The 26,480-nt window shown below is 48.5% G+C and overlaps 2 protein-coding genes across 3 annotated transcripts in view; both read right to left on the bottom strand.

Annotated features, from left to right (window-relative positions):
- The window catches only part of LOC123760552 (uncharacterized), a 92,771-nt gene that overhangs the window by 26,615 nt on the left and 39,676 nt on the right, over positions 1-26,480 (bottom strand). Inside the window, exon 1 of one of the 2 annotated variants that reach the window (XM_045746241.2) lies at positions 25,661-25,859. The exons of the other annotated variant lie outside the window; for it this stretch is intronic. The gene's annotated coding sequence lies outside the window, so the exon portion shown is untranslated. Of the gene's footprint in view, positions 1-25,660; positions 25,860-26,480 lie in introns of those variants that run through there. 2 annotated transcript variants of the gene reach the window in all.
- Positions 5,176-5,601, bottom strand: LOC123760525 (testis-specific gene A8 protein-like). Its single transcript, XM_045746215.2, has one exon. The coding sequence runs from the start codon at positions 5,599-5,601 to the stop codon at positions 5,176-5,178; it is 426 nt and encodes a 141-aa protein (XP_045602171.2).

The raw sequence follows: 26,480 nt of genomic DNA, 5'->3' as shown, positions 1-26,480 counted from the left end.
ATTTAGATCCATTTTTGATTGACCAGTTAAAGATCAATTTGAGTAGGATTATTGATACACCTTTATCTCACTAATACGTTATTAATATCTATTGTCTCATTAAAGACATTGTACCTCACCTCACCTCTCTCCTGACTATACACCCACACACCACTGAACTGTAAATTCATCCTTCTAAAAGATGTACTATTAAATACGAAAGTACTTAAGGAAATTTCTGTCTTAATCCTTCGTGGTCTGACACTGTTACATTATTCATCACGTCTTAATTTCTTCGTGACTTACACACACACACATATATATATATATATATATATATATATATATATATATATATATATATATATATATATATATATATTTGACAATGTCAGACCACGGAGGAAAAATGAAACAGGAATTTCCTTAAGTACTTTCGTATATTAATACATCTTCAGGAGTCACTCCTTCTGAAGATGTATTAATATACGAAAGTACTTAAGGAAATTCCTGTTTCATTTTTCCTCCGTGGTCTGACATTGTCATATATATATATATATATATATATATATATATATATATATATATATATATATATATATATATATATATATATATATATATGAGGGACCCATCCGTCACCGGGCGAGGCAGCATCAGCCAAGCATCCCACCCAAGATCAACCATTTATACACAACTTTCATTAAGAGATTGCGAGTGGAGGGCGCGCGCTGGGAGGACAAAAACAGTGCCAGGAAGTTCGAGTCTACTGCCAGCTCCAAGGTGCCAGTTTACCTGGCAGGTATACCCAGTCATATTTATTGTGGCCATCTGTTATACCAGCCTCAGGTCTACGTCTGGTATATCATTTTAACGTGTAGATGGTCTAGGGGGGGGGGGGTATTAAAGGTGTTCTAAGGGACTATTGTGGGCGTTGGTGAGCAGTGAGGACTCAGAGGTAAGGTGTTCGGACGAGGCGGGACAGAGGGAGAAGTTCTGATTCCGAATATTGATCACATGATGTTAAATTGTCAAATAATTTTGACCCGAGGTCACTCTAATATTTGTGTCTAGGAGTGATGTTAGGTACATGCAAAAGTAAGATAATTTACTGCAAGATCTTCTGGTGGAAGTCAATATTCGAGGAAATTCTGTGCACATATCTCTCATATTTATTGATAAGTTTAAATCAAGAAACCTCTTCGCTTTGTGTGTGTGTTTACTCACTTAGTTGTGGATGCGAGGGTTGAGCTCTGGCTCTTTGGTCCCGCCTCTCAACAGCCAATCAACTGGTGTATAGATTCCTGAGCCTACTGGGTTCTATCAATATAAATTTTAATATTTTAAGTGGTCCCAATAATTTATATATTTTAATAAAGCAGTAAAACATCTCTGCACGCTCTCCAGGCCAGTAATTTCTCCAGCTTTGAACGGGGCTGTTAGTGTGCAACAATACTCCACCCTAGAGAGCACTAGCGTCTGGAAAAACATCATGTGTTGTTGGTGTTGTGGACAAATGTGAACACAAATGACAGATGTATTGGACAGGTGTGTGTTGCACACGGGTACACTACACTGTTCTGTCAGGCAAAGGGTATATGTGTGGGGGAGGGGGGGAGAAGTGACTACCCTCAGGGCACCCTCCACAACCCATGGGTCAGTGGACCTGAGGGTGGACCAGTGGGCCAGAGGGTGGGCCAGTGGGCCAGAGGGTGGGCCAGTGGACCACAGGGTGGGCCAGTGGACCACAGGGTGGGCCAGTGGACCACAGGGTGGGCCAGTGGACCACAGGGTGGGCCAGTGGGCCAGGGAGTTGTTCAGGGGACCAAGTGGGTGGAGCAGTGGGTGGGCGTGCAGTAGGTGGGATAATGGGGGTGGGGTGGGGTAGGGAAGGTCACACAGGACCACAGTTAGCTACGGTGGGTCAGGTCTGGTGGGTGGGTGGGCCGCCCACCCCGCGTTAGGCGTCAGGACGATAATTGTTCACCCACTCCCTCCTCTCTTATCACCCCAAATCTGTTATCACCACAAACCTGTTATCAATCCATGCTTGTAATCATCCCAAGTCTATTATCCCCCCCCCCCAAGAATGATATCACAATTGCTCTGTTATCACACTCAGTTATATTATGCAAATTTACTCCCAATTGTGGAGACCAAGAAGTGTAATTTTTGTATTGTGATGGGACGGTTGACAGCCCCACGACGGTCAAGCAGTCACTGGAGAGTGGGTTGACAGCCCCCACGACGGTCAAGCAGTCATTGGAGAGTGGGTTGACAGCCCCACGACGGTCAAGTAGTCACTGGAGAGTGGGTTGACAGCCCCCACGACGGTCAAGCAGTCATTGGAGAGTGGGTTGACAGCCCCCACGACGGTCAAGCAGTCATTGGAGAGTGGGTTGACAGCCCCACGACGGTCAAGCAACCAAATACTGCATAAAAGTGATTCACTAAGTGGTCAAGATTGACACATACATAGAACATTTTATACTTGTAGAAGTAGAAATTAGAACGTTGTCCGCCGGTGCTGTGGGAAAGGCTCGAATTATCGGGTGTGTTGATGGCGCAACTCCTCCTCTTCCCTGTGGGGCGGGGCCCAGACACGCCCTCACCCGCCCCGACACAAAACCCCACCTCGGAGCCCTTTTTGTGTGTCTTAGAGGAAAAATCTTTTCTCTCGTCTTTTGTTCTTGTTCTATTGATGTCCCACTCGCTATTACCGTCCCTCCTCATCCATAACTTGACCCCTCACCCTTCCTCTTGACCCCTCACCCTTCCCTTTGACCCCTCACCCCTCCCCTTGACCCCTCACCCTTCCCTTTGACCCCTCACCCTTCCCTTTGACCCCTCACCCTTCCCCTTGACCCCTCACCCTTCCCCTTGACCCCTCACCCTTCCCCTTGACCCCTCACCCCTCACTTTGACCCCTCACCCTTCCTCTTGACCCCTCACCCTTCCCTTTGACCCCTCACCCCTCCCCTTGACCCCTCACCCTTCCCTTTGACCCCTCACCCCTCACTTTGACCCCTCACCCTTCCCCTTGACCCCTCACCCTTCCCCTTGACCCCTCACCCCTCACTTTGACCCCTCACCCTTCCCCTTGACCCCTCACCCTTCCCCTTGACCCCTCACCCTTCCCCTTGACCCCTCACCCTTCCCCTTGACCCCTCACCCTTCCCCTTGACCCCTCACCCTTCCCCTTGACCCCTCACCCTTCCCCTTGACCCCTCACCCCTCACTTTGACCCCTCACCCTTCCCCTTGACCCCTCACCCTTCCCCTTGACCCCTCACCCTTCCCCTTGACCCCTCACCCTTCCCCTTGACCCCTCACCCTTCCCCTTGACCCCTCACCCCTCACTTTGACCCCTCACCCTTCCCCTTGACCCCTCACCCTTCCCCTTGACCCCTCACCCTTCCCCTTGACCCCTCACCCCTCACTTTGACCCCTCACCCTTCCCCTTTGACCCCTCACCCTTCCCCTTGACCCCTCACCCCTCACTTTGACCCCTCACCCTTCCCCTTGACCCCTCACCCTTCCCCTTGACCCCTCACCCTTCCCCTTGACCCCTCACCCTTCCCCTTGACCCCTCACCCTTCCCCTTGACCCCTCACCCTTCCCCTTGACCCCTCACCCTTCCCCTTGACCCCTCACCCCTCACTTTGACCCCTCACCCTTCCCCTTGACCCCTCACCCTTCCCCTTGACCCCTCACCCTTCCCCTTGACCCCTCACCCTTCCCCTTGACCCCTCACCCTTCCCCTTGACCCCTCACCCTTCCCCTTGACCCCTCACCCTTCCCCTTGACCCCTCACCCTTCCCCTTGACCCCTCACCCTTCCCCTTGACCCCTCACCCTTCCCCTTGACCCCTCACCCTTCCCCTTGACCCCTCACCCTTCCCCTTGACCCCTCACCCTTCCCCTTGACCCCTCACCCTTCCCCTTGACCCCTCACCCTTCCCCTTGACCCCTCACCCCTCACTTTGACCTCAATACCGGCCTAAAATCCGCACCGCCTAAAAGCCTAAATCCCATGAGGTGAGAACACTGACGTGTGTGTTAACTCACATCATTATCTCTGTTATCACCATCAACAGACGGCGGCGGCGGCACTCACCGTCACTCACCATCGTCACTCACAGCTTGTACAGGCGGGTTAAATTGCTCTGAAAGCTGTAATATGGCCCCCAACGACCTGAAGCAGGTCAGGGCCACTCTCGCCTGTCATCACCTCAAATATCTCTTTGTCACCGGCTGAAGCCAACGTATTATTCAATCAAATATGTAGAGTAGTGAACCACCATTGTGACATCCCCGAGGGCGGCGGTGGAGCGGACGATGGGAGCCGGTCGGCCGAGCGGACAGCACGCTGGACTTGTGATCCTGTGGTCTTGGGTTCGATTCCAGGCGCCGGCGAGAAACCATGGGCAGAGTTTCTTTCACCCTATGCCCCTGTTACCTAGCAGTAAAATAGGTACCTGGGTGTTAGTCAGCTGTCACGGGCTGCTTCCTGGGGGTGGAGGCCTGGTCGAGGACTGGGCCGCGGGGACACTAAAAGCCCCGAAATCATCTCAAGAATCATATCAAGATAACGATGTTGGTCTATCCAGGTACAGCGGCGCTGTGCAGTTGCCTTAGACTATGTGAAGGGAAGTACAGGGTGTGTCAAGAACTGTAGCTACGTGATGGGTAAGCCTCCCCCATCACACAGGGTGGTCATATAGGGTCATCCTCGAGTGTTAAGTGGATACTTGGTGGAGTGTCACTTTAATGAAGGTGTGAGGACCACCTCACTCTGTAAGCCTTCCTTGTGAGCCCTAGCTGAAGAATGAGAGTGTGAGGTATACTGGAGGAGTGTGAGGTATACTAGAGGAGTGTGGGGTATACTAGAGTGTGTGTGTGAGGTATACTAGAGGAGTGTGGGGTATACTAGAGGAGTGTGGGAGAGAGTATCAGAGTTTTGTGGAGAGTGGGGGAGGGGAGAGGGGGGAGGGGAGAGGGGGGAAGGGGGTTGGGAAGGAGAGGGTAGTGACAGGAAGAGAAGATTAGTGTGAGGGAAAGTACGGGAGTGTGGGGGTCTGTGAGGGTCAGTGTGGGAACGTGCAGCCAAGAGCTTCGAGTTTAAGCTAATGTCTCGTCTAACTTTAGCAGCGGTTTACCTTTGTTATCCGTTAGTCCTGTTAGTCCTGTTAGTCCTGTTAGTCCTGGCCAGCGTTACTGCCTTGTACTTTATCGTTACCTTCCTTCACTCCAAGTCTTCCAACACTCGTGTACAGTATGTTCATACTCCTCCTGGCCAGGTCTGCTGAAGCCTCCGGGGCCAGCTGGTCTGCTGAAGCCTGCGGAGCCAGCTGGCCTGCTGAAGCCTCCGGGGCCAGCTGGTCTGCTGAAGCCTGCGGAGCCAGCTGGCCTGCTGAAGCCTCCGGGGCCAGCTGGTCTGCTGAAGCCTGCGGAGCCAGCTGGCTTGCTGAAGCCTCCGGGGCCAGCTGGTCTGCTGAAGCCTGCGGAGCCAGCTGGCCTGCTGAAGCCTCCGGGGCCAGCTGGCCTGCTGAAGCCTCCGGGGCCAGCTGGCCTGCTGAAGCCTCCGGGGCCAGGCTTCGAGCTTCCCTCCTCGTCGCCAACATTCTAGGTTTTAATCCCTTAAAGTCCTCCATATACCTTGACTCTCTATGCTGTTCCCTTCACACATTCTTGAGCCGTCTCCCCCTCACATATTCTTGGTCCGGCTCCCCTCTCCCATTCTTTGCAAGGGTCAGAGTTCGATCCCCGATGGTCCAAATAGTTAGGACGGCTCCATCACTGTCCTCACATCTCTTCCAAGTGCCTGAGAGTCATACTGGCCTAGCGGTTTCACCTGTCAACTACCGTCCCAATCCTGAGCACTCCAGTTGCAAACTCTGTGAGCAGGAACTGGGGCATGATCTCCCACACTACATCACCGATTGCCCAAGTTATTAGACCTTTCAGACCCGTTGGTATGAGGTACCTGGAGCTTTGTAATTACTCCCCTTCATATAGTCTAGGGCAGCTGCATAAATGTTGACGTGCCAGAATGTGTTAATACAAGAAAAATCATATCTGCGCCTCCTGCTCCCTACACGGCTTCCCACAGGAGTGGCACCAGGGCGACCATCCTGTAGCCAGGGTCGTCCTGTGAGTGGCACCAGGGCGACCGTCCTGTGAGTGGCACCAGGGCGACCATCCTGTAGCCACGGTCGTCCTGTGAGTGGCACCAGGGCGACCATCCTGTAGCCAGGGTCGTCCTGTGGTCGGCGGCGGTGGAGGAGGAGAGGTCTCTAGTTCCCCCAGAACGTGATCACTGACCCAGACCCTCTCTTTAACACCTTCCTCTCTCTCTCGCCGGAAGATGACGTTCCCACGCTGCTCCACACTCTCAAGGGTTGCTTCTGCCTCCTGCCAGACGCCGGCTTCCGTGTCCTCGACCCATAAACAACCTGCTCGCTGCACAGAATTGGTTTCAAAATGACTTTTGGTTGGATAGCGTCTTGATACAGCTTTATCAGGTTAGTTAACACGTACCAATTGAGGAAAATACTTGTCCTAAAGCACCTCATCACTTTGGTCAATACTGCTTCAAATACTCAGGTCAGATGAGATATAAATGTCACTCAGAGGCCTGAAAGCACCAGTATAACAAAATATGACTTTTTAGGTCTGACACCAACACATGAGCAGCACAAAATGGCGACCAATGTGACGCAGTAATTGCCAGGATCAGGTTGGGTTAGTCACCTGTGGTTGGGTTAGCCACCTGTGGTTGGGTTAGCCACCTGTGGTTGGGTTAGCCACCTGTGGCAGGTGGCTACAGGTGACAGCTCTGCCAACAGGAGCTCCCCAAGTGTGAACTCTTTGAGAAAGGTTCTTCACATAGTTATCTTTCTCACTGCCTAAAACCACTCCAGAAATATTCAGTTTATCCAAACGAAGGACAAGTGAAACATGAATGTTAATGTTCTATAACATCAATTGCATTGTTTAATGATAATGTTAATTTTATGTTAAGTTTTACTAGCTATATCAAGATTTTACTGGTGCTTAAGGTATGTTTATAACTGGTAATAATATATTTTGCTGGAATGTGTAAAAATTTGGTTGAAAATTGTTGTTAAAAATTAATAGTTTGTTTTGTAGTGAAGGAATTATACCTCCCTTACCCGGGACCCAATTACGGGGTCGACAGCATCAACCACTATATATAGGCGCCTGGTGCCAACGTCTTCACAATCTTAGGTTAAGCCGTGATTTTCTTGAGTCAAATTACGTATTCATCCATCCCACCCACACAAATTTTACTCAGTCCCCCCTGTGTAGTCACCCCCAGTCACCTACCCCTCTTCCCCGACCTCCCACAGAGAAACATCCGAGGACAGTCATTAATCAAGCAAACAAGGGGACCATAAGTGCTCTGTTCCATCCAGGTTTTTATCTGGTGGGAGAGATACTTCACTAACCCGAGGAACAACTGCCTCAATAATGCCAGTATGTATTTAAGTGATGTTTGGTGTCGGGCAAATGGGTTTTCAGCCTTTGTTAGGATAAACTATCACCACAGTGGCCTACTGGCCAGCCTGTCAATAGTCTTTTATCTTTAATATAATCTAGGCCTACCCACAGCCTCCTTCCAAGAAAGTATAAAAAATAAGATATTATTTGTTATTATTTTTTGTTTACACAAAATTGGCGTTGAATATAATTGCTTCTTGATTTAATTCCATAATTTTGTGTAATTATATCAAAGGTCAGTATTGCTCAATTTAAGGAAACTATAGAGCTAACGAGCGTGTAGTTCATTATAGCAAGTCCACTACGGGCTCACCATAGCCCGTGCTACTTGGAGCTTTATGTTCCTGGTAGCGAATCTTAAACAACAACAACAACAACAACAACAGTTCATTACAGAAGCGTAAGTGGCCCACACCAGCTCTGGTCACGTGACAGTAAGAGCCTTGTTGCTAACAGCCGGTCGGCCGAGCGGACAGCACGCTGGACTTGTGATCCTGTGGTCCCGGGTTCGATCCCAGGCGCCGGCGAGAAATAATGGGCAGTTTCTGTCACCCTATGCTCCTGTTACCTAGCAGTAAAATAGGTACCTGGGTGTTAGTCAGCTGTCACGGGCTGCTTCCTGGGGGTGGAGGCCTGGTCGAGGACCGGGCCGCGGAGACACTAAAGCCCCGAAATCATCTCAAGATAACCTCAAGAAAGATAACAATGTTTAAGGGCAATGTTGTTGTTGTGAGTCTTTGTACATTTATAATGGGGTTTAAACTACGTAATCATTTATGACTAAAGTATTTGATTTGATTTCATTACAGTATGACCCACAGATGCTAGAGAGGATACCCGGCGGTGCTCGGGTCTCTCTCTCCTCTACATACCTTCCCTTTGCCCCCCCCCCCCCTCTTCCCTTTCCTCTTCCCCAACATTGCCGCCTAACCCACAAAATGTAATATTACGAATCACTGAAAAACTTTAAAAACATAGAAAACAAATCCTTGATTTTAAACTTCATGAAAATCACTGGGGGGGTTGCTATAGGAGCAGATATTTCTTAAAATGATGAAATAAGGGCCGACTGGCCTATGACCTTCCCATACCCCTTATGTATCATCTCGGAAATTTAGCCAAGCTTAGCCACCTACATCTGGCGTCCACCTTTGAACTGACAGATATTTAAATTGTATAGATACAAATTGTGAACCTTACACAGGATTTGGGTTTCTGTTTATCGGTTATATAATACTAATTTAATCAGCCACGTGCTATGTGATACCACTATTTTTTTATCACTATTCTGCAGTAAAAGTGTAATCTTGGAAGAAAAAAGGTAATGCTCGTTTTCTGTAAGCGGAGCCTTGGAGGGTGTGGGGGGGGGACTCTTTTTAAGTGCCCGTTAATAACGGTGGACAGATAATGGGAGGGGTTAGTGGGAGAGGAGCCTGGGAGGGGGGGGGAGGGGATGTTAATTGTCCAGTGTACTCAAGTTTAAAGTGCTTTTCTGAGCGACGTATAATCTTTGGGAAAGCATGCGTGGGGCGCGTGTTTACTTGTTTTAAATGCACTTTATATTAATTTCTTTTAGTTGGTGTTAAACTTTTTAATTAACGCCATTTCTGAGCAGTGCTTAAAGGTAAACTAAACTATCTGGTTTCAAATGGTGAAGAGGAGGAGCTGAGTTGGATATATCATGAGGTCCTCTTAGGCCACCGATACTGACCTTTTCCCAGCTTTAGGTGAATGGAGACCTTGCCCAAACGTTTCGATCAGTCTGGCAATCTATTATAGAAAATGATATCTTATTTTCTTTTTTTACAGATAATAGATGTGTATTAAACTGACTGCCACCACGCGTAGATACTAGGTTGAGGACAAGAAAGCCATGACACTGATCGTAGAGGAATGTTTGCTACTCAAAGTTTCTAGTGTGGTGGCCGCCGCCTCCCTGAGAGGTAACGTCACGCGTCTTGAAGTAATAAATGGTCGCTTAGGTTTTCTGTATCTTCTTCAGCATCTTAAATGCTTCGGCGGGAGATTTGCCGCGTGTCGTATCAAGTCTGTTGGGATCACCTGGTTCGGGATTAGATGTTTGGAAACAGGTGTTTTAAGATTAACTGTCGGGATAAAAGTTCTTAAGATCAGCTGTTTAAGATACAGGTGTTTAACACCAGCTGTTGGGACACATGCTTCGGATCAGCACTGTTTCACTGGGCTGTTGCTGCTGGCCATTCTGTCTTCAGCGTCAATTTCCTCACTAAACACTTGTACCTTTTCAGGAAGTTTTCAAGCGCTCCTGAACTCCCCTATTCCGGCGCGAACTTCACCCAGCGCTGAAGAGGAAGGAATGAAATAGACACGCAAAGGAGAGCGACATAAGTGAGGCTACTGGAGCCGAGTCAGATGACGTTTGTGAAGAAAGCTAGACCGTATAACTACACACTGAGACAGACAGAACTCAACAGGAAGGAACTAACACAGCCAGGACTTAGGTTCATGTTGGGCATGTTGTGTGTGTGTGTGTGTGTGTGTGTGTGTGTGTGTGTGTGTGTGTGTGTGTGTGTGTGTGTGTGTACTCGCCTAGTTGTGCTTGCGAGGTGTTGAGCTTTGGCTCTTTGGTCCCGCCTCTCTACTGTCAATCCACACACACACACACACACACACACACACACACACTCCCCCAACAGTGTGCTTTTCACGATCTGTCAAGAGCAGTGGCAGGACAGATTGATTTAAATGACCAATCAATAGGATGATTAGAGTCCCTAACATGGCAGAAGAATCAGGAGAAAGCTATTTTAGCCATTAGCAAGCCATTACGAATATATAACACTTGCAAGGGTTCAGGATATGGATTTGGGATGAGACGAGGGAAAGGAATGGTATCCAACCACTTGGACGGTCGGGGATTGAGCGCCGACCTGCATGGTTTTTTTTTCGGAAGACTCAACAGTGTTACTAGTGTTGGAAGCTGGTTTAATATGAAATAAATTTATTTTAGCTCGAGAAAAAGCACAGTTAATAACACAGTAAAGGGTACCTCCATTAATTATTAAAAGGTACCCCCATTAATTGTAAGGGGTTGCCAAGGCGAGAGAAAAGATGGATAAACGGATAAAACTCCAACCTTCTTGAAAAAGATCTGACTTACCTAGAGGCCCTCAAGGCTCTATTCTTACCTTGACAGCTCTAGGCTCTATTTCCCCCTCATTTACATTGCCATTAGACCTTCTACAGATATCTTTATTCCCATTAAATGCTATCGTATTCTTTAAACCTTCCCACCTTCCCTTCCCCCTTCACATTCTTACCTTAATGGCTCTCTGCCCCACACTTTACATCACATGATAATGGTCCCCCTTCCCGTTTTATCTTCACATGTGTAGGTTGTGTCTTATGATCAGCTATGTTGTTGCGACTCGCTTTCTGCATGCATTTCTAGTCTCAATACCCTACAGCTCGTACCCACCATCACCGGTGTCCCCCGAGGCAGCTCCGTAGCCTAGTAGACTGCGTGACTACTCGCACCTCCCGGATTCCATCCGGAAAGAGAAAAATAGAAAGGAAGAACGCAAGAGAAATAAAGAAAATAACAGGAAAGCAATAAAATATGGTTTCATGGCCGTCGCCAGACCGCAAGACCGCGTCAGACCAGAGAGACCGCAGGCGGGAGACCGGAAGAAGAGGCGGCCGCAGGGTCGTAATGGTCTAAGGGCCCCGCGGTGGTCTGAGGCGGCTGGGGTCAACCCGTCAAACAATGGGAACCAGACGAGGGAATTACTGGAAGATAATGGGTGAGAACTGGCGGTGATGGGTGGTCGGTAATGGGGGTGGCCAGTGATGGGGGTGGCTACCTTTACCTTGAGGTTACCTCGAGGTGCTTCCGGGGCTTAGTGTCCCCGCGGCCCGGTCGTCGACCAGGCCTCCTGGTCGACGACCGGAGAGGCGGGAAAAGGAGAAGAAAAGGAGGAATCAAAACAAAACGTGAAACAAAAACTGGGAACAAGACGAAGAAGAGAACTGAAACAGGAGATCCCGCGGCGTTGTTCCTCAGCCTCCACACACCTGCGGCAGCCTCCACACACCTGCGGAAGCCTCCACACACCTGCGGCAGCCTCCACACACCTGCGGAAGCCTCCACACACCTGCGGCAGCCTCCACACACCTGCGGAAGCCTCCACACACCTGCGGCAGCCTCCACACACCTGCGGAAGCCTCCACACACCTGCGGAAGCCTCCACACACCTGCGGCAGCCTATATACCCTTCCCACCCGAGCTACGACTGCTTAGTTAACGACCGACCGCTGGTAATTAGGTCATTGAGTCCTGTAGGTCAGGCAGTTGGGCTGGAGAGACGTAGTCTAAATGGTATACTTTAACAGATTCTATCGAAGACATTGAAGTATGAGGGACTCGAACCTGCGGATGTGGATTACGAGATTCAACAAGTTCTGTTTCACCTGTACAGGATTAACGCCAACCAATTTCGATAATTGATTACTATGAAATTAATGCAGCTTCCAGCAGCAGGTGTGTGGAGAGACGTGTGTGTGTGTCTACACATGTGCTGTTACCCATGCAGCAGGTCACCCCCTCTCCACCTTGCTGAAATTATCCAATAGAAAGGCAAATGCCAAAATGGCTTCAACACCTCCTCAAAGCACACTGGGGAGGGAAAGGCAGTCATATAAAAGTTCCTGATTGTTGTCCCTGTGTAGGGCAAGGTGGAAGGGTGTAGCAGGGACGGATGGACATGGAAAAGGTGGGAGGGAAGGTTGATGTTTAGATGGAAAAGGGCTATGGAATGGTTTGGAAGACGTAGGTGAAATAAAGAGGGTGATAACAGATAAGGGTGATAAGGATAACATTCCTTCCTAAGGGAAGGAATGGGGAGCAAAGACAGGATGTCTCACAGCCATCTTTAACCCATCTCCCATACCTGATCAACCAGGCTGTGACTCATACGTCAGGCTGCGAGCAGCCGCGTCTAACAGCCTGGTTGATCAGTCCAGAAACCAGGAGGCCTGGTCGACGACCGGGCCGCGGGGACACTAAGCCCCGGAAGCACCTCAAGGTAACCTCAAGGTAAGGTACCACCACCACCCATCCCACCAGTCATTGTGGCTACAGGTGACCAATCCTACACACTGCCAGGTGTCAACTGTGTCAGCAGGAAGTGGGTCATGACCTCACACTACACTATAGACTGTCCAATCAATCTTTAGACCCTGCACACCTACGTTACAATGATTTGATCCAATCCCTTATTCGTGAGGATATCCTCATAATCCAATCCTCGCATGCACCACCATTACTACCACAATCACTCACCCTACCACCACCACCACCACAATCAATCCCCCTACCACCACCACCACCACCACAATCACTACCACCACCACAATCACCACCAGAAACATGCTTCAGTGGTCAGTCTGTGGTGAATGCAGTGCGACCATAAGAGCGAAGTTACCACAGCTAGCGACCACAAAGACACCCTTAAGGCAGGCCACACTAACAGGACAAACACGTGCTCTGAACACGTGGGTCTCTCCCTGCCACGTGTTGACAGCGTCCGCACGTGCGCCGCTCTCTCCCTCTCTCTCTCTTGTTTGCTACTGAGGATTTATGACGCTGTTGTCGACTGTTATTAAAGCTACAACGCCAGGCTCCTGGTGGGTGGCGATCCTGCTCTCTACTCACCTAGTTGTGTGAGTACAACTAGGTGAGTACAGCTACCCACCTAGTTGTGCGTGTGTGTGTGTGTGTGTGTGTGTGTGTATGTGTACTCACCTAATTGTCCTCACCTAGTTGTACTTGCGGGGGTTGAGCTCTGGCTCTTTGGTCCCGCCTCTCAACCGTCAATCAACAGGTGTACGATTGTGTGTGTATGCGTGTGTGTGTGTGTGTGTGTGTGTGTGTGTGTGTGTGTGTGTGTGTGTGTGTGTGTGTATGCGTGTGTGTGTGTGTGTGTGTGTGTGTGTGTGTGTGTGTGTGTGTGTGTGTGTGTGTGTGTGTGTGTGTGTGTGTGTGTATGCGTGTGTGTGTGTGTGTGTGTGTGTGTGTGGAGAAGAAGCGATGAAGAAGAGACAGCCAGATGCGATTACTAGTGGAGGTTGAACCAGGTGGAGTGTAGAGTTTACTGATAGTGACGAGAGAGAGAGAGAGAGAGAGAGAGAGAGAGAGAGAGAGAGAGAGAGAGAGAGAGAGAGAGAGAGAGAGAGAGAGAGAGAGAGAGAGAGAGACAGAGACAGAGACAGAGACAGAGAGAGAGACAGAGAGAGAGAGAGAGAGAGAGAGAGAGAGAGAGAGAGAGAGAGAGAGAGAGAGAGACAGAGAGAGAGAGAGAGAGAGAGAGAGAGAGAGAGAGAGAGAGAGAGAGAGAGAGAGAGAGAGGGAGAGAGAGAGAGGGAGAGAGAGAGAGAGAGAGAGAGAGAGAGACAGAGAGAGAGAGAGAGAGAGAGGCCGAGCGTCTGGAGACCAGAGACAGTCCGCACACCTTGATTAGTAAGAAAGTTTTTATTAATCCTCTTAAAGAGTCTCCAGTGGTCTCTTGTTACACCGTCCGCCCCTCATCCCGTCCTTGTTTTTCTCTTCCTCTTAAGTCAGACCTCTGCTGCTCCTTCCCATTTGTCTCCTCCCATCTCCTCCATGTCTCCTGCTCATCCTACTGGTATTATTTTGTTTGGTGGAGGAGTGTGGGGGAGGGTCGGGGGAGTGTGGGGGAGGGTCGGGGGAGTGTGGGGGAGTGTGGGGGAGTGTGGGGGAGTGTTGGGGAGTGTTGGGGAGTGTGGGGGAGTGTGGGGGAGTAAGTGGAATGAACCAAATGTCAGTTCCATCCATTAAAAAATACTAGACCACTGTTAGAAGGCTCAGATGCTGGCATCTCCCGCTATTGGTCTCTCTCTCTCTCTCGTCCGCTCCTGTGCCAGGTAAGTTACGGGCTCACCATAGCCCGTGCTACTTGGAACTTGTTCCGAGTAGCTGAATCTGTAACAACAAACATCTCTCTCTCTCTCCCGACGTGTCAGGCGCCGTATATCCAACAGTTACGTACCAGAACCAGTCACAACTCAGCCCCGTTCTCCCGAGCGAGCCATGACGTCATTAATAAATTTAATTGCTGAACTAAATTACCCAAACCTAACCTAACCTAACCGAGGCCCCGCGAGTAGAAAACGTGACGTCACAACAACATAGCGAGCCGCTGTGACCTTACCTTGAGGTGCTTCCGGGGCTTAGCGTCCCCGCGGCCCGGTCGTCGACCAGGCCTCCTGGTTGCTGGACTGATCAATCAGCCTGTTGGACGCGGCTGCTCGCAGCCTGACGTACGAGTCACAGCCTGGTTGATCAGGTTGTAGTTGAACTACCAACCACCACAGATGGTAGTTCCCCAATAACCCCCAGTAGGCAAGTATGGCGTCACTCATGCTTGTAGACTCAATTACAGATTCAGGCGATGAGTCACAATAACGTGGCTGAAGTATGTTGATCAGACCACACACTAGAAGTTGAAGGGACGACGACGTTTCGGTCCGTCCTGGACCATTCTCAAGTCGATTGTGATCGACTTGAAAATGGTCCAGGACGGACCGAAACGTCGTCGTCCCTTCACCTTCTAGTGTGTGATCTGGTCATCAATTACAGATTCACACTAGCCAGCGACAGCTTCACACTGACGCACTCCTCCTCCGGGAGTCGAGTGAGCGAGACGCGCTCGAGGGCATCGAACCAACGAACAGTTTTTCCTCTAAATTTGTCTAAGAGTCAGAAGGTTGGGGGAGGCGCGGGTGTTGGCCAGGCCCCCCACCGCCGCCCCCTCCCTCCACTCTAAAGGTTGGGGGAAGGCGCGGGTGTTGGCCAGGCCCCCCACCGCCGCCCCCTCCCTCCACTCTACCTGCAAAACATTCCCGCCGGAAGTGGGGGGCGGCGGCGGGGTGTGTGTGTGGGGGGTCGTGGGGGGCTGAAGTCAGAACGGGAAGGGATGATGTACAAGGAAGGGGTCGCGCGTTGGGGCGGGCGGGGGAAGAGATGCTATTTGGGTGGGGTTTGGAGGGTTAGGAGGGGGTATGGGGGGTTTTGGGTGGAGGTGGGGGAGTGGGGTTCAGGGGAGGGGAGGGAGGGGGCCGGAGGGGATTTAATATATATTTAATATATATTAAATCCCATATACATTCCCTTCCAATATTATTCATTTCGTTGAAGGTGAGTGTGGAAGACAGTATACATGACTGCCTCTCAGCAAACAAGGGCAAGAGGTCCTGGTTAACGATTGCCTGAGCAAGACGACCCAGTTGACCCACTTTCTGACTACTGAGGTCAATATTAACCACGGCCTTAATCACTCTAGACTTGGTGACCCCGCCTCTCAGTGACAATGGTTCTTGACCTCTGATGCTGATCATTCCTGGTCTTGATGCTGTCAACAACCCCTTGTTCACTCCCAGTTGTTGTTATAGATTCAGCCACTGGGAACATAAAGTTATAAGTAGCACGGGCTATGGTGAGCCCGTAGTGGACTTACCTTTCACAGGAGTGATGCTGAAACTGCGCTCACAGCTCTTGCACTCCATATAATCCTTCCCTACACCACTATGATCTATCCCCATCCCCAGCCGGCCCCCGTCCAACACAACCGGGCCTTGAACGACGAAGAAGGGGGGGCCAGGTTCCAGTAGGGGGGGCGCCACCCCCGCAACAACCTCCCCAGACACCCACTTACCCAAAAACCCACGACACTGGGACAGGGAAGGGAACTACGCCTCACATAAATAACTCCAACACCGCCATCGTTTGTAACTCGCAGCCATTAAAGTCCTTCATAAACGGCCGGAATGAACACCAACCCGTAATTAGTCTTTTAATTAGAGTCTTTGATGAGGTAGGACTGGAGTGGGACGGGGTGGGGGGGGGGAGGGTGGAGAATCATGGGTATAATTAGTAGATGGGAGCTTCTCCTGCCTCTCTCTCTCTCTCTTTCTCTCTCTCTGTTGACCAGACCACACACTAGAAGGTGAAGGGACGACGACGTTTCGGTCCGTCCTGGACCACAATAGACTTGAGAATAGTCCAGGACGGACCGAAACGTCGTCGTCCCTTCACCTCCTAGTGTGTGGTCTGGTCAACATACTTTAGCCACGTTATTGTGACTCATCTCTCTCTCTGTGACTGAGTCGCATGGTCAAACTCAAGATAGGCTTCAGATAAGGCGATGTAGGATAACAGCTCTTGCTTGCACTTTCATTAAGAATATCAACACCACTCCTAATGATCCCTATAGTCTTAGTCACAAAAAAAAACAGAGATTGGGAGAGAAAGGGATTAGGAGAAGATAAGGGATGAGAAAGAGAATGCCAGGAGATAATGACTCATAGGCTTATGATTGGGCAATTAGGCTGAGATTTAACCCATAGGCATAGTTTAAGTTAATAAATTTGTATGAGAAAAGTAAGTTTATGGACAATTACAGCTGGGATTGTGAGAGTAGTTAAGTCTCTCACAATCAGACTCAAATATAAAAGTTAATTATTTAACCATTAACTTAACACTGAATTGACTATTAACCTCTAAGCCCGGGTTGTTTAAGACGGAGCGTAAACCCGGGACACAGGAGCATAAGCCTTGGGGGGGCTCCGACCCTGGATAATGCTGCTCTGAGAGCCACAGTAACTTTAGGGTCCCCACCTCTAAGGAAAAAAATAATTTACGAGCAGTAACAGCCAACTGGAACGGGAATGACTACCCTTAATTACAATGGCCTCTGGAAAACGTTGCATGGAAATTGAAAGGATTTTCAGGAAATTGCTTCTCTTGTTGGGTGTAATGGCTCCAGGGATGGCATTGTCTGGGAGGAACTGGAATTATCCATAGAGTTAGTCACGTATAACTGGAATTATCCGCGGACTTGGCCCACGTATAACTGGAATTATCCGCGGACTTGGTTACGTATAACTGGAATTATCTGCGGACTTGGCCACGTATAACTGGAATTAATCGCGGACTTGGCCACGTATAACTGGAATTATCCGCGGACTTGGCCACGTATAACTGGAATTAATCGCGGACTTGGCCACGAATAACTGGAATTATCTGCGGACTTGGCCACGTATAACTGGAATTATTCGCGGACTTGGCCACGTATAACTGGAATTATCCGCGGACTTGGCCACGTATAACTGGAATTAATCGCGGACTTGGCCACGTATAACTGGAATTATCTGCGGACTTGGCCACGTATAACTGGAATTATTCGCGGACTTGGCCACGTATAACTGGAATTATTCGCGGACTTGGTCACGTATAACTGGAATTATCTGCGGACTTGGCCACGTATAACTGGAGAGTGCCCCACAGGTAAGTAGTTACTCGAGACTGCCACCTCACTTCACCTGTGCTGAACTAATTAAAAACTTAATGCTAAGGAAAGAACGTGATTTTGTAAACCGGAAAATGATAAGTAAATAATTAAACTTACTCTAGGTCTAATTAGTTTACTCTAGGTGTAATTAAGTTTACTCTAGGTCTAATTAAACTTACTCTAGGTCTAATTAGTTTACTCTAGGTGTAATTAAGTTTACTCTGAGTCTAATTAAACTTACTCTAGGTCTAATTAAGTTTACTCTAGGTCTAATCAGGTTAATACTTTTGTATTCCACTCGGGTTTTAGATACAGGTTTCGTATTCAAGTTCGTTCATTGAGGTGAGGTTTGTACTAATTTGCTGACTTGCAAAATGCTTAATTAGACCCAGGGTAAGGTTAACCACCACTACACTACGAGTACTACTAGTACCACCACCATCACTACCATCCAGCCCGTTCTGGATGGTCGTAGTGGTACGACCACCAGTACCACCACCAGTACCACCAGTACCACCACCAGTACCACCACACCACCACTACCAACACCACCACACCACCACTACCACGACACCACCACCAGTACCACCACACCACCACCAGTACCACCACACCACCACCACACCACCACAACACCACTACCACCACCAGTACCACCACCACCACCACTACCACGACACCACCACCAGTACCACCACACCACCAGTACCACCACACCACCACATCACCACCACCACTACCAACACTACCACCACTACCACAACCACTACCTACCTACCACAACAACGTTGTTTCAGAGTTTTCTTCACAATATGCTCGCAGTTTCGTCAAAGTTTGAGCAAACCGAAAAGTAATATCATAAACTTATTTTTGCTTTCTAGTTTTTGAGTTGGAGAGACTTAGCGTGATTCTCATAGCAACTTTGGAAAAGTTTATATTATTTTTCATAAAGTCTAGACTGCATTAAATCAAATCGGTGTCCGAAGAAGGCAGATGCTTAGGGCTAGCCTCACCCAACATTATAACTGTAAATCATGGGTGGTATACGAGTTTCATAGGTCAATCAGGGTCGGCCCACGTGCCATTCTTTAAGAAATATCGGTCTCTACAACGCCCCCCACCGGACCTGCTCCCCACCAATTTTCACGAAGTCTGAAATAAAACCAGGGGCTGTGTTTCCGTTATTTGTTTCCATGCTTACTCCCACCGTTTACCCGCCCATGATTTTGATAAGTCGAAAATATTGAAAATTAATTCATTCGGGAAACAATATTAGATTTCAGAGACAGAGATAGAGAATGAGAGAGATAACGAAGAGGAAGACGAGGTAGATAGAGAGGAGGAGATTGGGAGAGAGGAGGGACGGTAGCAAAGACCGAGGAAGGGGTGCGAGACCCGGGCACCGCCGGTTATCCCATATTGTACTTAGTATATAATAGTGAATATGAATTAAAATCTGAAGCTCACTATGATAATTTATACTAAACAGCGCAGCTCATCTTTTGCTGGTATTATTTGGTCATTTAAATGCTGTGTAAACTTGACAGCTTAGCTGGCAGGACAGAGGGAGACGGTGAGGGACAGAGGGCGACGGTGAGAGACAGAGAGAGACGGTGAGGGACAGAGGGAGACGGTGAGGGACAGAGAGAGACGGTGAGGGACAGAGAGAGACGGTGAGGGACAGAGAGAGACGGTGAGGGACAGACGAAGAGGGGAAACAGTAATATATTAAAGTGTGAAGAAATTATCAGGAGGAACAATGTGAGGAACAGAGGTGAGAGGTGAGGGAGCTGAAGAGTGAGGGGCGAGGGAGACGGTTAAAGGTGAGAGAGGAGAGAATGGTGAGAGGGGAAGGTGCTCAGGTGCGCTCACTCCGCCACTCTCCCCTCAGCTACCTTAAACACTCCCCTGAGCAACACTCACCACCTGACGCCACCACCAACAGCATGCTGGGTCACCTCCCTTCCTCCCCCCCCCCCCCCCACACACACACACACTCTCCAGTAACACGGAAGGCATCGAGAAGAAGCAGTCAACCGTGGTCTTATATAACCCGTGTTTTACCTGTGCTGCCTTTCGAGTGTCGTCAAATCCAGACTCATCAAACAGAACAATAATTTGTACACTAACACCAAGAGCTCAACAACAAGATGGTGGATCTATAACAAGAAAAGAGAGGGACGGATACACTGCACATTCCTCGACTGCCAGAGAGGTTCTGACATCCCACACGAGAGATTCTAGACTAGAGACGCTGGCTGATGCCTCTGAACTACGGGCTCACCATAGCCCGTGCTACTTGGATCTTTTAGTTCCAGGTAGCGAATCTTTAACAACATGATGCCTCTGGAGGACCGCTACGGTGAACGAGGGAGTGCCTCTCTGGAAGGAAACAAAGGGTGAGACTGAGAGAGAGAGAGAGAGAGAGAGAGAGAGAGAGAGAGAGAGAGAGAGAGAGAGAGGAGCACCACAGAGACCCACCGGGCACCGGGACCCATCCCAGTATATGTCGGTAATGTGGCAAAGGAAATTTATTCCTTTGCAGACGATGAGTCACAATAACGTGGCTGAAGTATGTTGACCAGACCACACACTAGAAGGTGAAGGGACGACGACGTTTCGGTCCGTCCTGGACCATTCTCAAGTCGATTTTTCCTTTATTCCTTTATTTAAATGATTTATCAACATCCTTGCATCATCAGGAGAGTGGGAACACGTTGGGCTGTCACTCCTCACAGGGCTGCTGAAGGCCCTTCCATGTACTTGACATTCATCGACTTGAGAATGGTCCAGGACGGACCGAAACGTCGTTGTCCCTTCACCTTGTAGTGTGTGATCTGGTCAACATACTTCAGCCACGTTACTGTGACTCATCGCCTGTACTAGACATTCACACTGCGTTCATTCATACGTCCTTCATTTAGAAAAGAAAATGTCGGTGCATCTTGGCTAGTTCCTTCACTATTGTTAACGTCGTGATCATATCTCCTCTGGGCCTCACCTTTCTCTAAGGTTATTCCCATTGCTAACCTCAGGACTTCCTATGTTTTTACTCTTGATTCACATAATGAGGATTCCGTGCTGACGCTGCATATTCCTGAACTTGTCGGACGTAGGTTGTATATATATTCTTGAGAGAATCCATATTAAAGTTTGTACAAAGTTTAATCAGTTTTGTATATGATGATATTGATATCATCGTATCATATCAATTCTTCATTATATAAAACCAGAAACATTGAAGTAGAGCAGCTGTCTAACAGCGGCATTAAGTATTTAACCCCTTCAAGAGTTTGTAGTGGTCAATAAAGTCATTCAGGAACTTTATCATCATTTGGGTGACTTATTAACGTCGACCTGAAGCCACGGAGACCCACAGGACTCTGGCTTCAAGGAGGCTGCTTCTGTGTCACTATTTTCTCATTCACTGTTGCTGCCTCAGGAGTCCTCTCTCTGTGGCTGCCTGCGTCACAGAGCCCGGGGGGCTGCCTGCGACTCACAGAGCCCGGGGGGCTTCCTGCGACTCACAGAGCCCGGGCTGGGAACTATGACCATGCAAATGGGTTGCTCTAAAAAGAGCCAACGCTCGCCAAACTAAATATTTTTATTCAGACTTGGGGAAGCCTCTTTTCTAAAACTTTTACATAAAACAAGTATGGGAGAAAAGTTATAATTTGGAAGCAGAACTCGCATGAATGTAAACTTTGAAAGAAGAAAAAAATAGGTTAGTCGAATTTGACGATTTACAGGAAACTTAGTTCGGGTTTTTTCATTTTTACTTTTTTGGGCTCAAATGAATAAATGCTAAATAATGTTTATTGATGATATATCACACAAATTATCAAAGAGGAATAAAGTGTGAGCAAAAAGTAAAGATTAGGAGGTTATCTTGAGATGATTTTGGGGCTTTAGTTTCCCCGCGGCCCGGTCCTCGACCAGGCCTCCACCCCCAGGAACCAGCCCGTGACAGCTGACTAACACCCAGGTACCTATTTTACTGCTAGGTAACAGGGGCATAGGGTGATAGAAACTCTGTCCATTGTTTCTCGCCGGCGCCTGGGATCGAACCCAGGACCACAGGATCACAAGTCCAGCGTGCTGTCCGCTCGGCCGACCGACCCCATGACGATGAGGACATTATATCTCACGAATATATTTTGTAAGAATGAGATTGTGATAAGATCTGAAGGCGGGTCATAATATATCGACCTTTATTTTTGTATTTGAGTTGAGGCGAGTGGAGGTACTCGGGCAGGTCTGCGCCTCGAGTGGGTAGTGAAGGAGTTCAATATGATCTTGAGTGAAGGCGAAGGCCAAAGTGTCACCCCTGGTGAAGGATGAGGCATCAAGTGCTGGGTCATCCAACACTTGGATGACACGTAATCCTATATTTGCGATAGTAAAGGCTGGTAATATTGAAATGTTTCCATATTGTGTTCCTGGGAGTAGCCTCTTTATTGATGCGAGATACAAAGTGTTCTACGGTCAGGGAAAAGGGGAAGCTAGTGGGAAGGGTAGGTAGGGAGTGAGGGGAGAGGGAGGGAGGGGGGAGTGAGGGAGTGGGGGGGGGGGCAGGGGGCGAAGCTCCCCCACTCACTCAGGTCAACACCAAACATTATAACTCCTCTCGTCATAATTTAAATGACTAACAAGAGAAATTTAAATTTTTCTGGGACCAGAATTTGCATGTTGGACCTTCAAACATTTTATCTTTCGGGAAAAAGGAGGCTAGAATTTTTTTCCCCGCATGGACAATTGACTCATGTGACGCAGTGTGTATGACACATGTTGTGACGCAGTGTGTGACACACACCTGTAATGACGCAAGTGCTGTCATTATTCATTACCTTTTTTTTTTTTTTTTTTTTTATTAACATATTAGGTACATCTGCATTAGTGCAGCTACCCTAGACTATATGAAGTGGAGTACAGTGTGTCAAAAAAAACTAACTAGGTGATGCTATAAAATCCCCATCACACAGGATGGTTAGTCATACAGAGGCATGTGATTAGCGGTCTGCACTGGCAGACTCCGGATGCATTTTGAGGATATCAACAACACAAGATTGAATAAGGTAGCAGTGGTAATACAAGTCCCCATCTCGCAGGATGGTTAGTCATACAGAGTCATGTGTTTAATAGCCTGCACTGGCAAATTTTGGGTATACTGTGAGGATATCTTCAAGAATACGAGAGTGAATAAAGTAATTGCAAAGCTCCAGGTACCTCATGCCAACTGGTCTGAAAGGTCTAATAATTGGGCATTCAGTGATGTAGTGCGGGAGATCATGCCGTAGTTCCTGCTCACAGAGTTTGCAACTGGAGTGCTCAGGATTGGGAGACCCGTCACCTGCAGCCACCTGCCACAGGTAACGGTAACCCAACCAATTATAGTCAAGTACCAAGAAATCTAAGGACTCTGTCAGACACATTTCACTGATTACCTTGGGGAGGGATAACTATTAGGTCCAACCCCTCTTAATACGACCAATAGAACCCATCCCGACCAGCCTATGTCTGTCCCATACCCCACACCATTCACCCTTCAAAGGTGGGCGAGGCTAGCCCCAAGGGACTGGCCTCCGACCTCGTACAAAGTCATACCATCTTATGCAGGACGTGTGTGGGGGCAAATGAGGCCTTGTATTAACCCAAGAACTAAGAAAGACTGGGATAGAAGCAGAGCAGATCCCAGCAAGTACACCTAGGGGAGTACACAGGCGGGGCGGGGCCACCCAGCAGACAGATTGGGAGAGCAGGAGAGCAGACACACACAGGACGGCTTCCACTTTCCCACGACTTCATTTGCATCCTTTAAGTCCCAATGTTATTGTTTCAAGTATGGCTGAGCTGTGCTGCCCTCTGGTGAGCGCTCCTGACCACGTCCTACTGCTCTCTGTTGAGTCCTAGGGCTACCAACAGCCCTAGGGCCGAGCCATAGCCCCAGCAATAGCCGTAGCCTCTTACGACAGCCCTGACTAGAGGACGAGCAGTCAGTCCTCTTGGGTGCCGGGAGAGGCGGAGCTCAAGAGCTACACTCCAGACGAGACATACACGGTAAGTGGAGCTTGGAGAACTTTTATGAACATTCAGTACTGCCAAACCTTAACCCGAAATGACATGGACCTTGATAATGCTGATCTATTGGACGTCTCGGTTAGTGTGGCTTGCATGGCAGGTCAGAGCAGGCTTGTTCGCGGCTCTCACAGTACTCAAGGTTACTAACACGCTCTAGTACTCACAAGAGTACTAGCAATAGTACGCAGTTCTAGTGAGGTTATGAGGGTAAGGGAAGAGACGGGTCAGGGAGCACCGCTCCTAGTGCCAGGTAAGTTACGGGCTCACCATAGCCCGTGCTACTTGGAACTTGTTCCGAGTAGCTGAATCTATAACAACAAATATAGTACTCTCAAGACCAGGGATTCACATTTTATTCCACAAGTGATCTGATGTTTGGGGAGCCGGTCGGCCGAGCGGACAGCACGCTGGACTTGTGATCCTGTGGTCCTGGGTTCGATCCCAGGCGCCGGCGAGAAACAATGGGCAGAGTTTCTTTCACCCTATGCCCCTGTTACCTAGCAGTAAAATAGGTACCTGGGTGTTAGTCAGCTGTCGCGGGCTGGTTCCTGGGGGTGGAGGCCTGGTCGAGGACCGGGCCGCGGGGACACTAAAGCCCCCAAATCATCTCAAGATAACCTCAAGATGTTCCTTGGTCGTGACCTTGAGCTCAGGCGAATAACACTGATGAACTTTAGTTAAAGTTCATTCAAAAGTTAAAGTTCACTGTTAACATCGGGTCTAAACCTGAACAAATGCCCCATGAACAAAAACCGGGATTTTCGCGCATGAATTCGACTGAACAATAAAGTGAAGACGCTAAATTGACTTCAAAATATTTCCCTCAACGTTCACGAGAACACAGTGAACAGCCATGACCCTCACAGACCAGACAATGAGACAATGACCAGGGGAAGGATGGGACAGACCTGACGGTCCGAGACCAATTATGTCGTTGGACGAATACCTCTCGTGCTTGGCGCAGACCAGGTATACAGAGGGGGGGGCTAGAGACACATAGTACAGGGGCTAGGGACACATAATACAGGGGCTAGGTACATATAATACAGGGGCTAGGGACACATAATACAGGGGCTAGGGACACATAATACAGGGGCTACGGACACATAATACAGGGGGCTAGGCACACATAATACAGTGGGCTAGACATAGAGGATAGATTAGTACCATACGTACAGTATCTTGACATAGAAGCCAGTTCGGACACATCAAGGCGGAAACATGCTCCAGAAGCTCTCATAAAACAGTCTTCCGGATACATATACTCAGTATATGTATCCTGAGTGTATATATACACTCAGGAACGAGTATATATACACCTTAATATACAAAAAACACACCCAGCTGAAGTCTTACCAGCAAGAGACTGGCGTCATCCCGAGAGCCAGTAAGATCTAGACCTCCGTAGCAAAGAAATTATTCCACAAATAATACAAAAACAAATATTAGTTCGATTCCTTCCACCAACACTGCAAAATTTCCCTGTTGTTCTGGTGGGTATTTACTCGCTGTGCGTCTGGTGGCTTAGATAAGCTCTAACAGTTGCGGAAAACTGCCCTCGTTAGTGCCTAAAGCACTTAATCAGACGTATCTGTTTGACCTCTGAACCCCACCTCCCAACCTCTGTTTGGCTAGGCATAGTGAAGCCTAGATGCTACAAGCCTGGTGAAATGACTTTTGTTTCACTCTATCGTATTGAATTCATCTCATCTGGGATCAAATTTATGTTTCTTACCTGCAGGATTGTTCTTAAGGTGAGTCACATCTTCAGAGATCAAAAGTCTTTCTCCTGATCTGTCTTCCACTTATTGTATTCTCAGACTTTCACTTGCAACTGTTGTTGTTTAAGATTCGCTACTTGGAACAAAAAGTTCCAAGTAGCACGGGCTATGGTGAGCCCGTAAACTTGCAGCTGCTGCAATGTTCACTTCCATTTTCAGTTACCTCACTGTTCAGACTTCGTCCTCAAACAGTCTTGGCCTCGACATTAGAATCGATTCATAGTTTCAAATAAACCTCGAACACATTCCACTGTTTCAGACCGTTCTCATAAACAGTGGTCAATGCTCGTTAATACCGCCAAACGAGTTCTATTCGTTTACGGATATAACAAACCGTCTTTAATGTATGCTCGTCCAAGTAGCAGCCGACTCATAAGATGCATTCGTGAATTTTAACGTAGTGTATTCAACTTTAGGGAGGTGGGACTCGAACACAGGAAGTGAGCGAAGCATTGCTCACGAACGGTTTGATCAGCTGTGAACTAGATGGATAATGTTTTATTATCTATGAACATTTTATTATTTATTTATTATTTCAGATTTGGCGGCTGAATTAGCTCGCATTTGGCTGTTGTTTATGAGGCTACGAGCGGGAATGATAAAACCCTTCGATCACGACTGGTGGTCAAACTTTTATCGAGCAGTGCTTCAGTCACTTCCCATCTTCGAATTGCACTTGTTGAAATGCTTCACCCGCGTTGCTGCAAATACAAATAATTCAGTTCGACGTCATTGGCAAAGGCCAAATGATCGTTAATACAGCTACCCCCCCAA

The sequence above is a fragment of the Procambarus clarkii genome, chromosome 39, assembly GCF_040958095.1.
Source record: "Procambarus clarkii isolate CNS0578487 chromosome 39, FALCON_Pclarkii_2.0, whole genome shotgun sequence".
NCBI classification, from domain to species: domain Eukaryota; kingdom Metazoa; phylum Arthropoda; class Malacostraca; order Decapoda; family Cambaridae; genus Procambarus; species Procambarus clarkii.
This window is presented reverse-complemented; position numbering and strand designations above follow the sequence as displayed.

What these genes read in the sequence shown, in the direction of transcription:
- LOC123760525 (XM_045746215.2), bottom strand. Translation starts at nt 5,601, where the DNA reads ATGTTGGCGACGAGGAGGGAAGCTCGAAGCCTGGCCCCGGAGGCTTCA.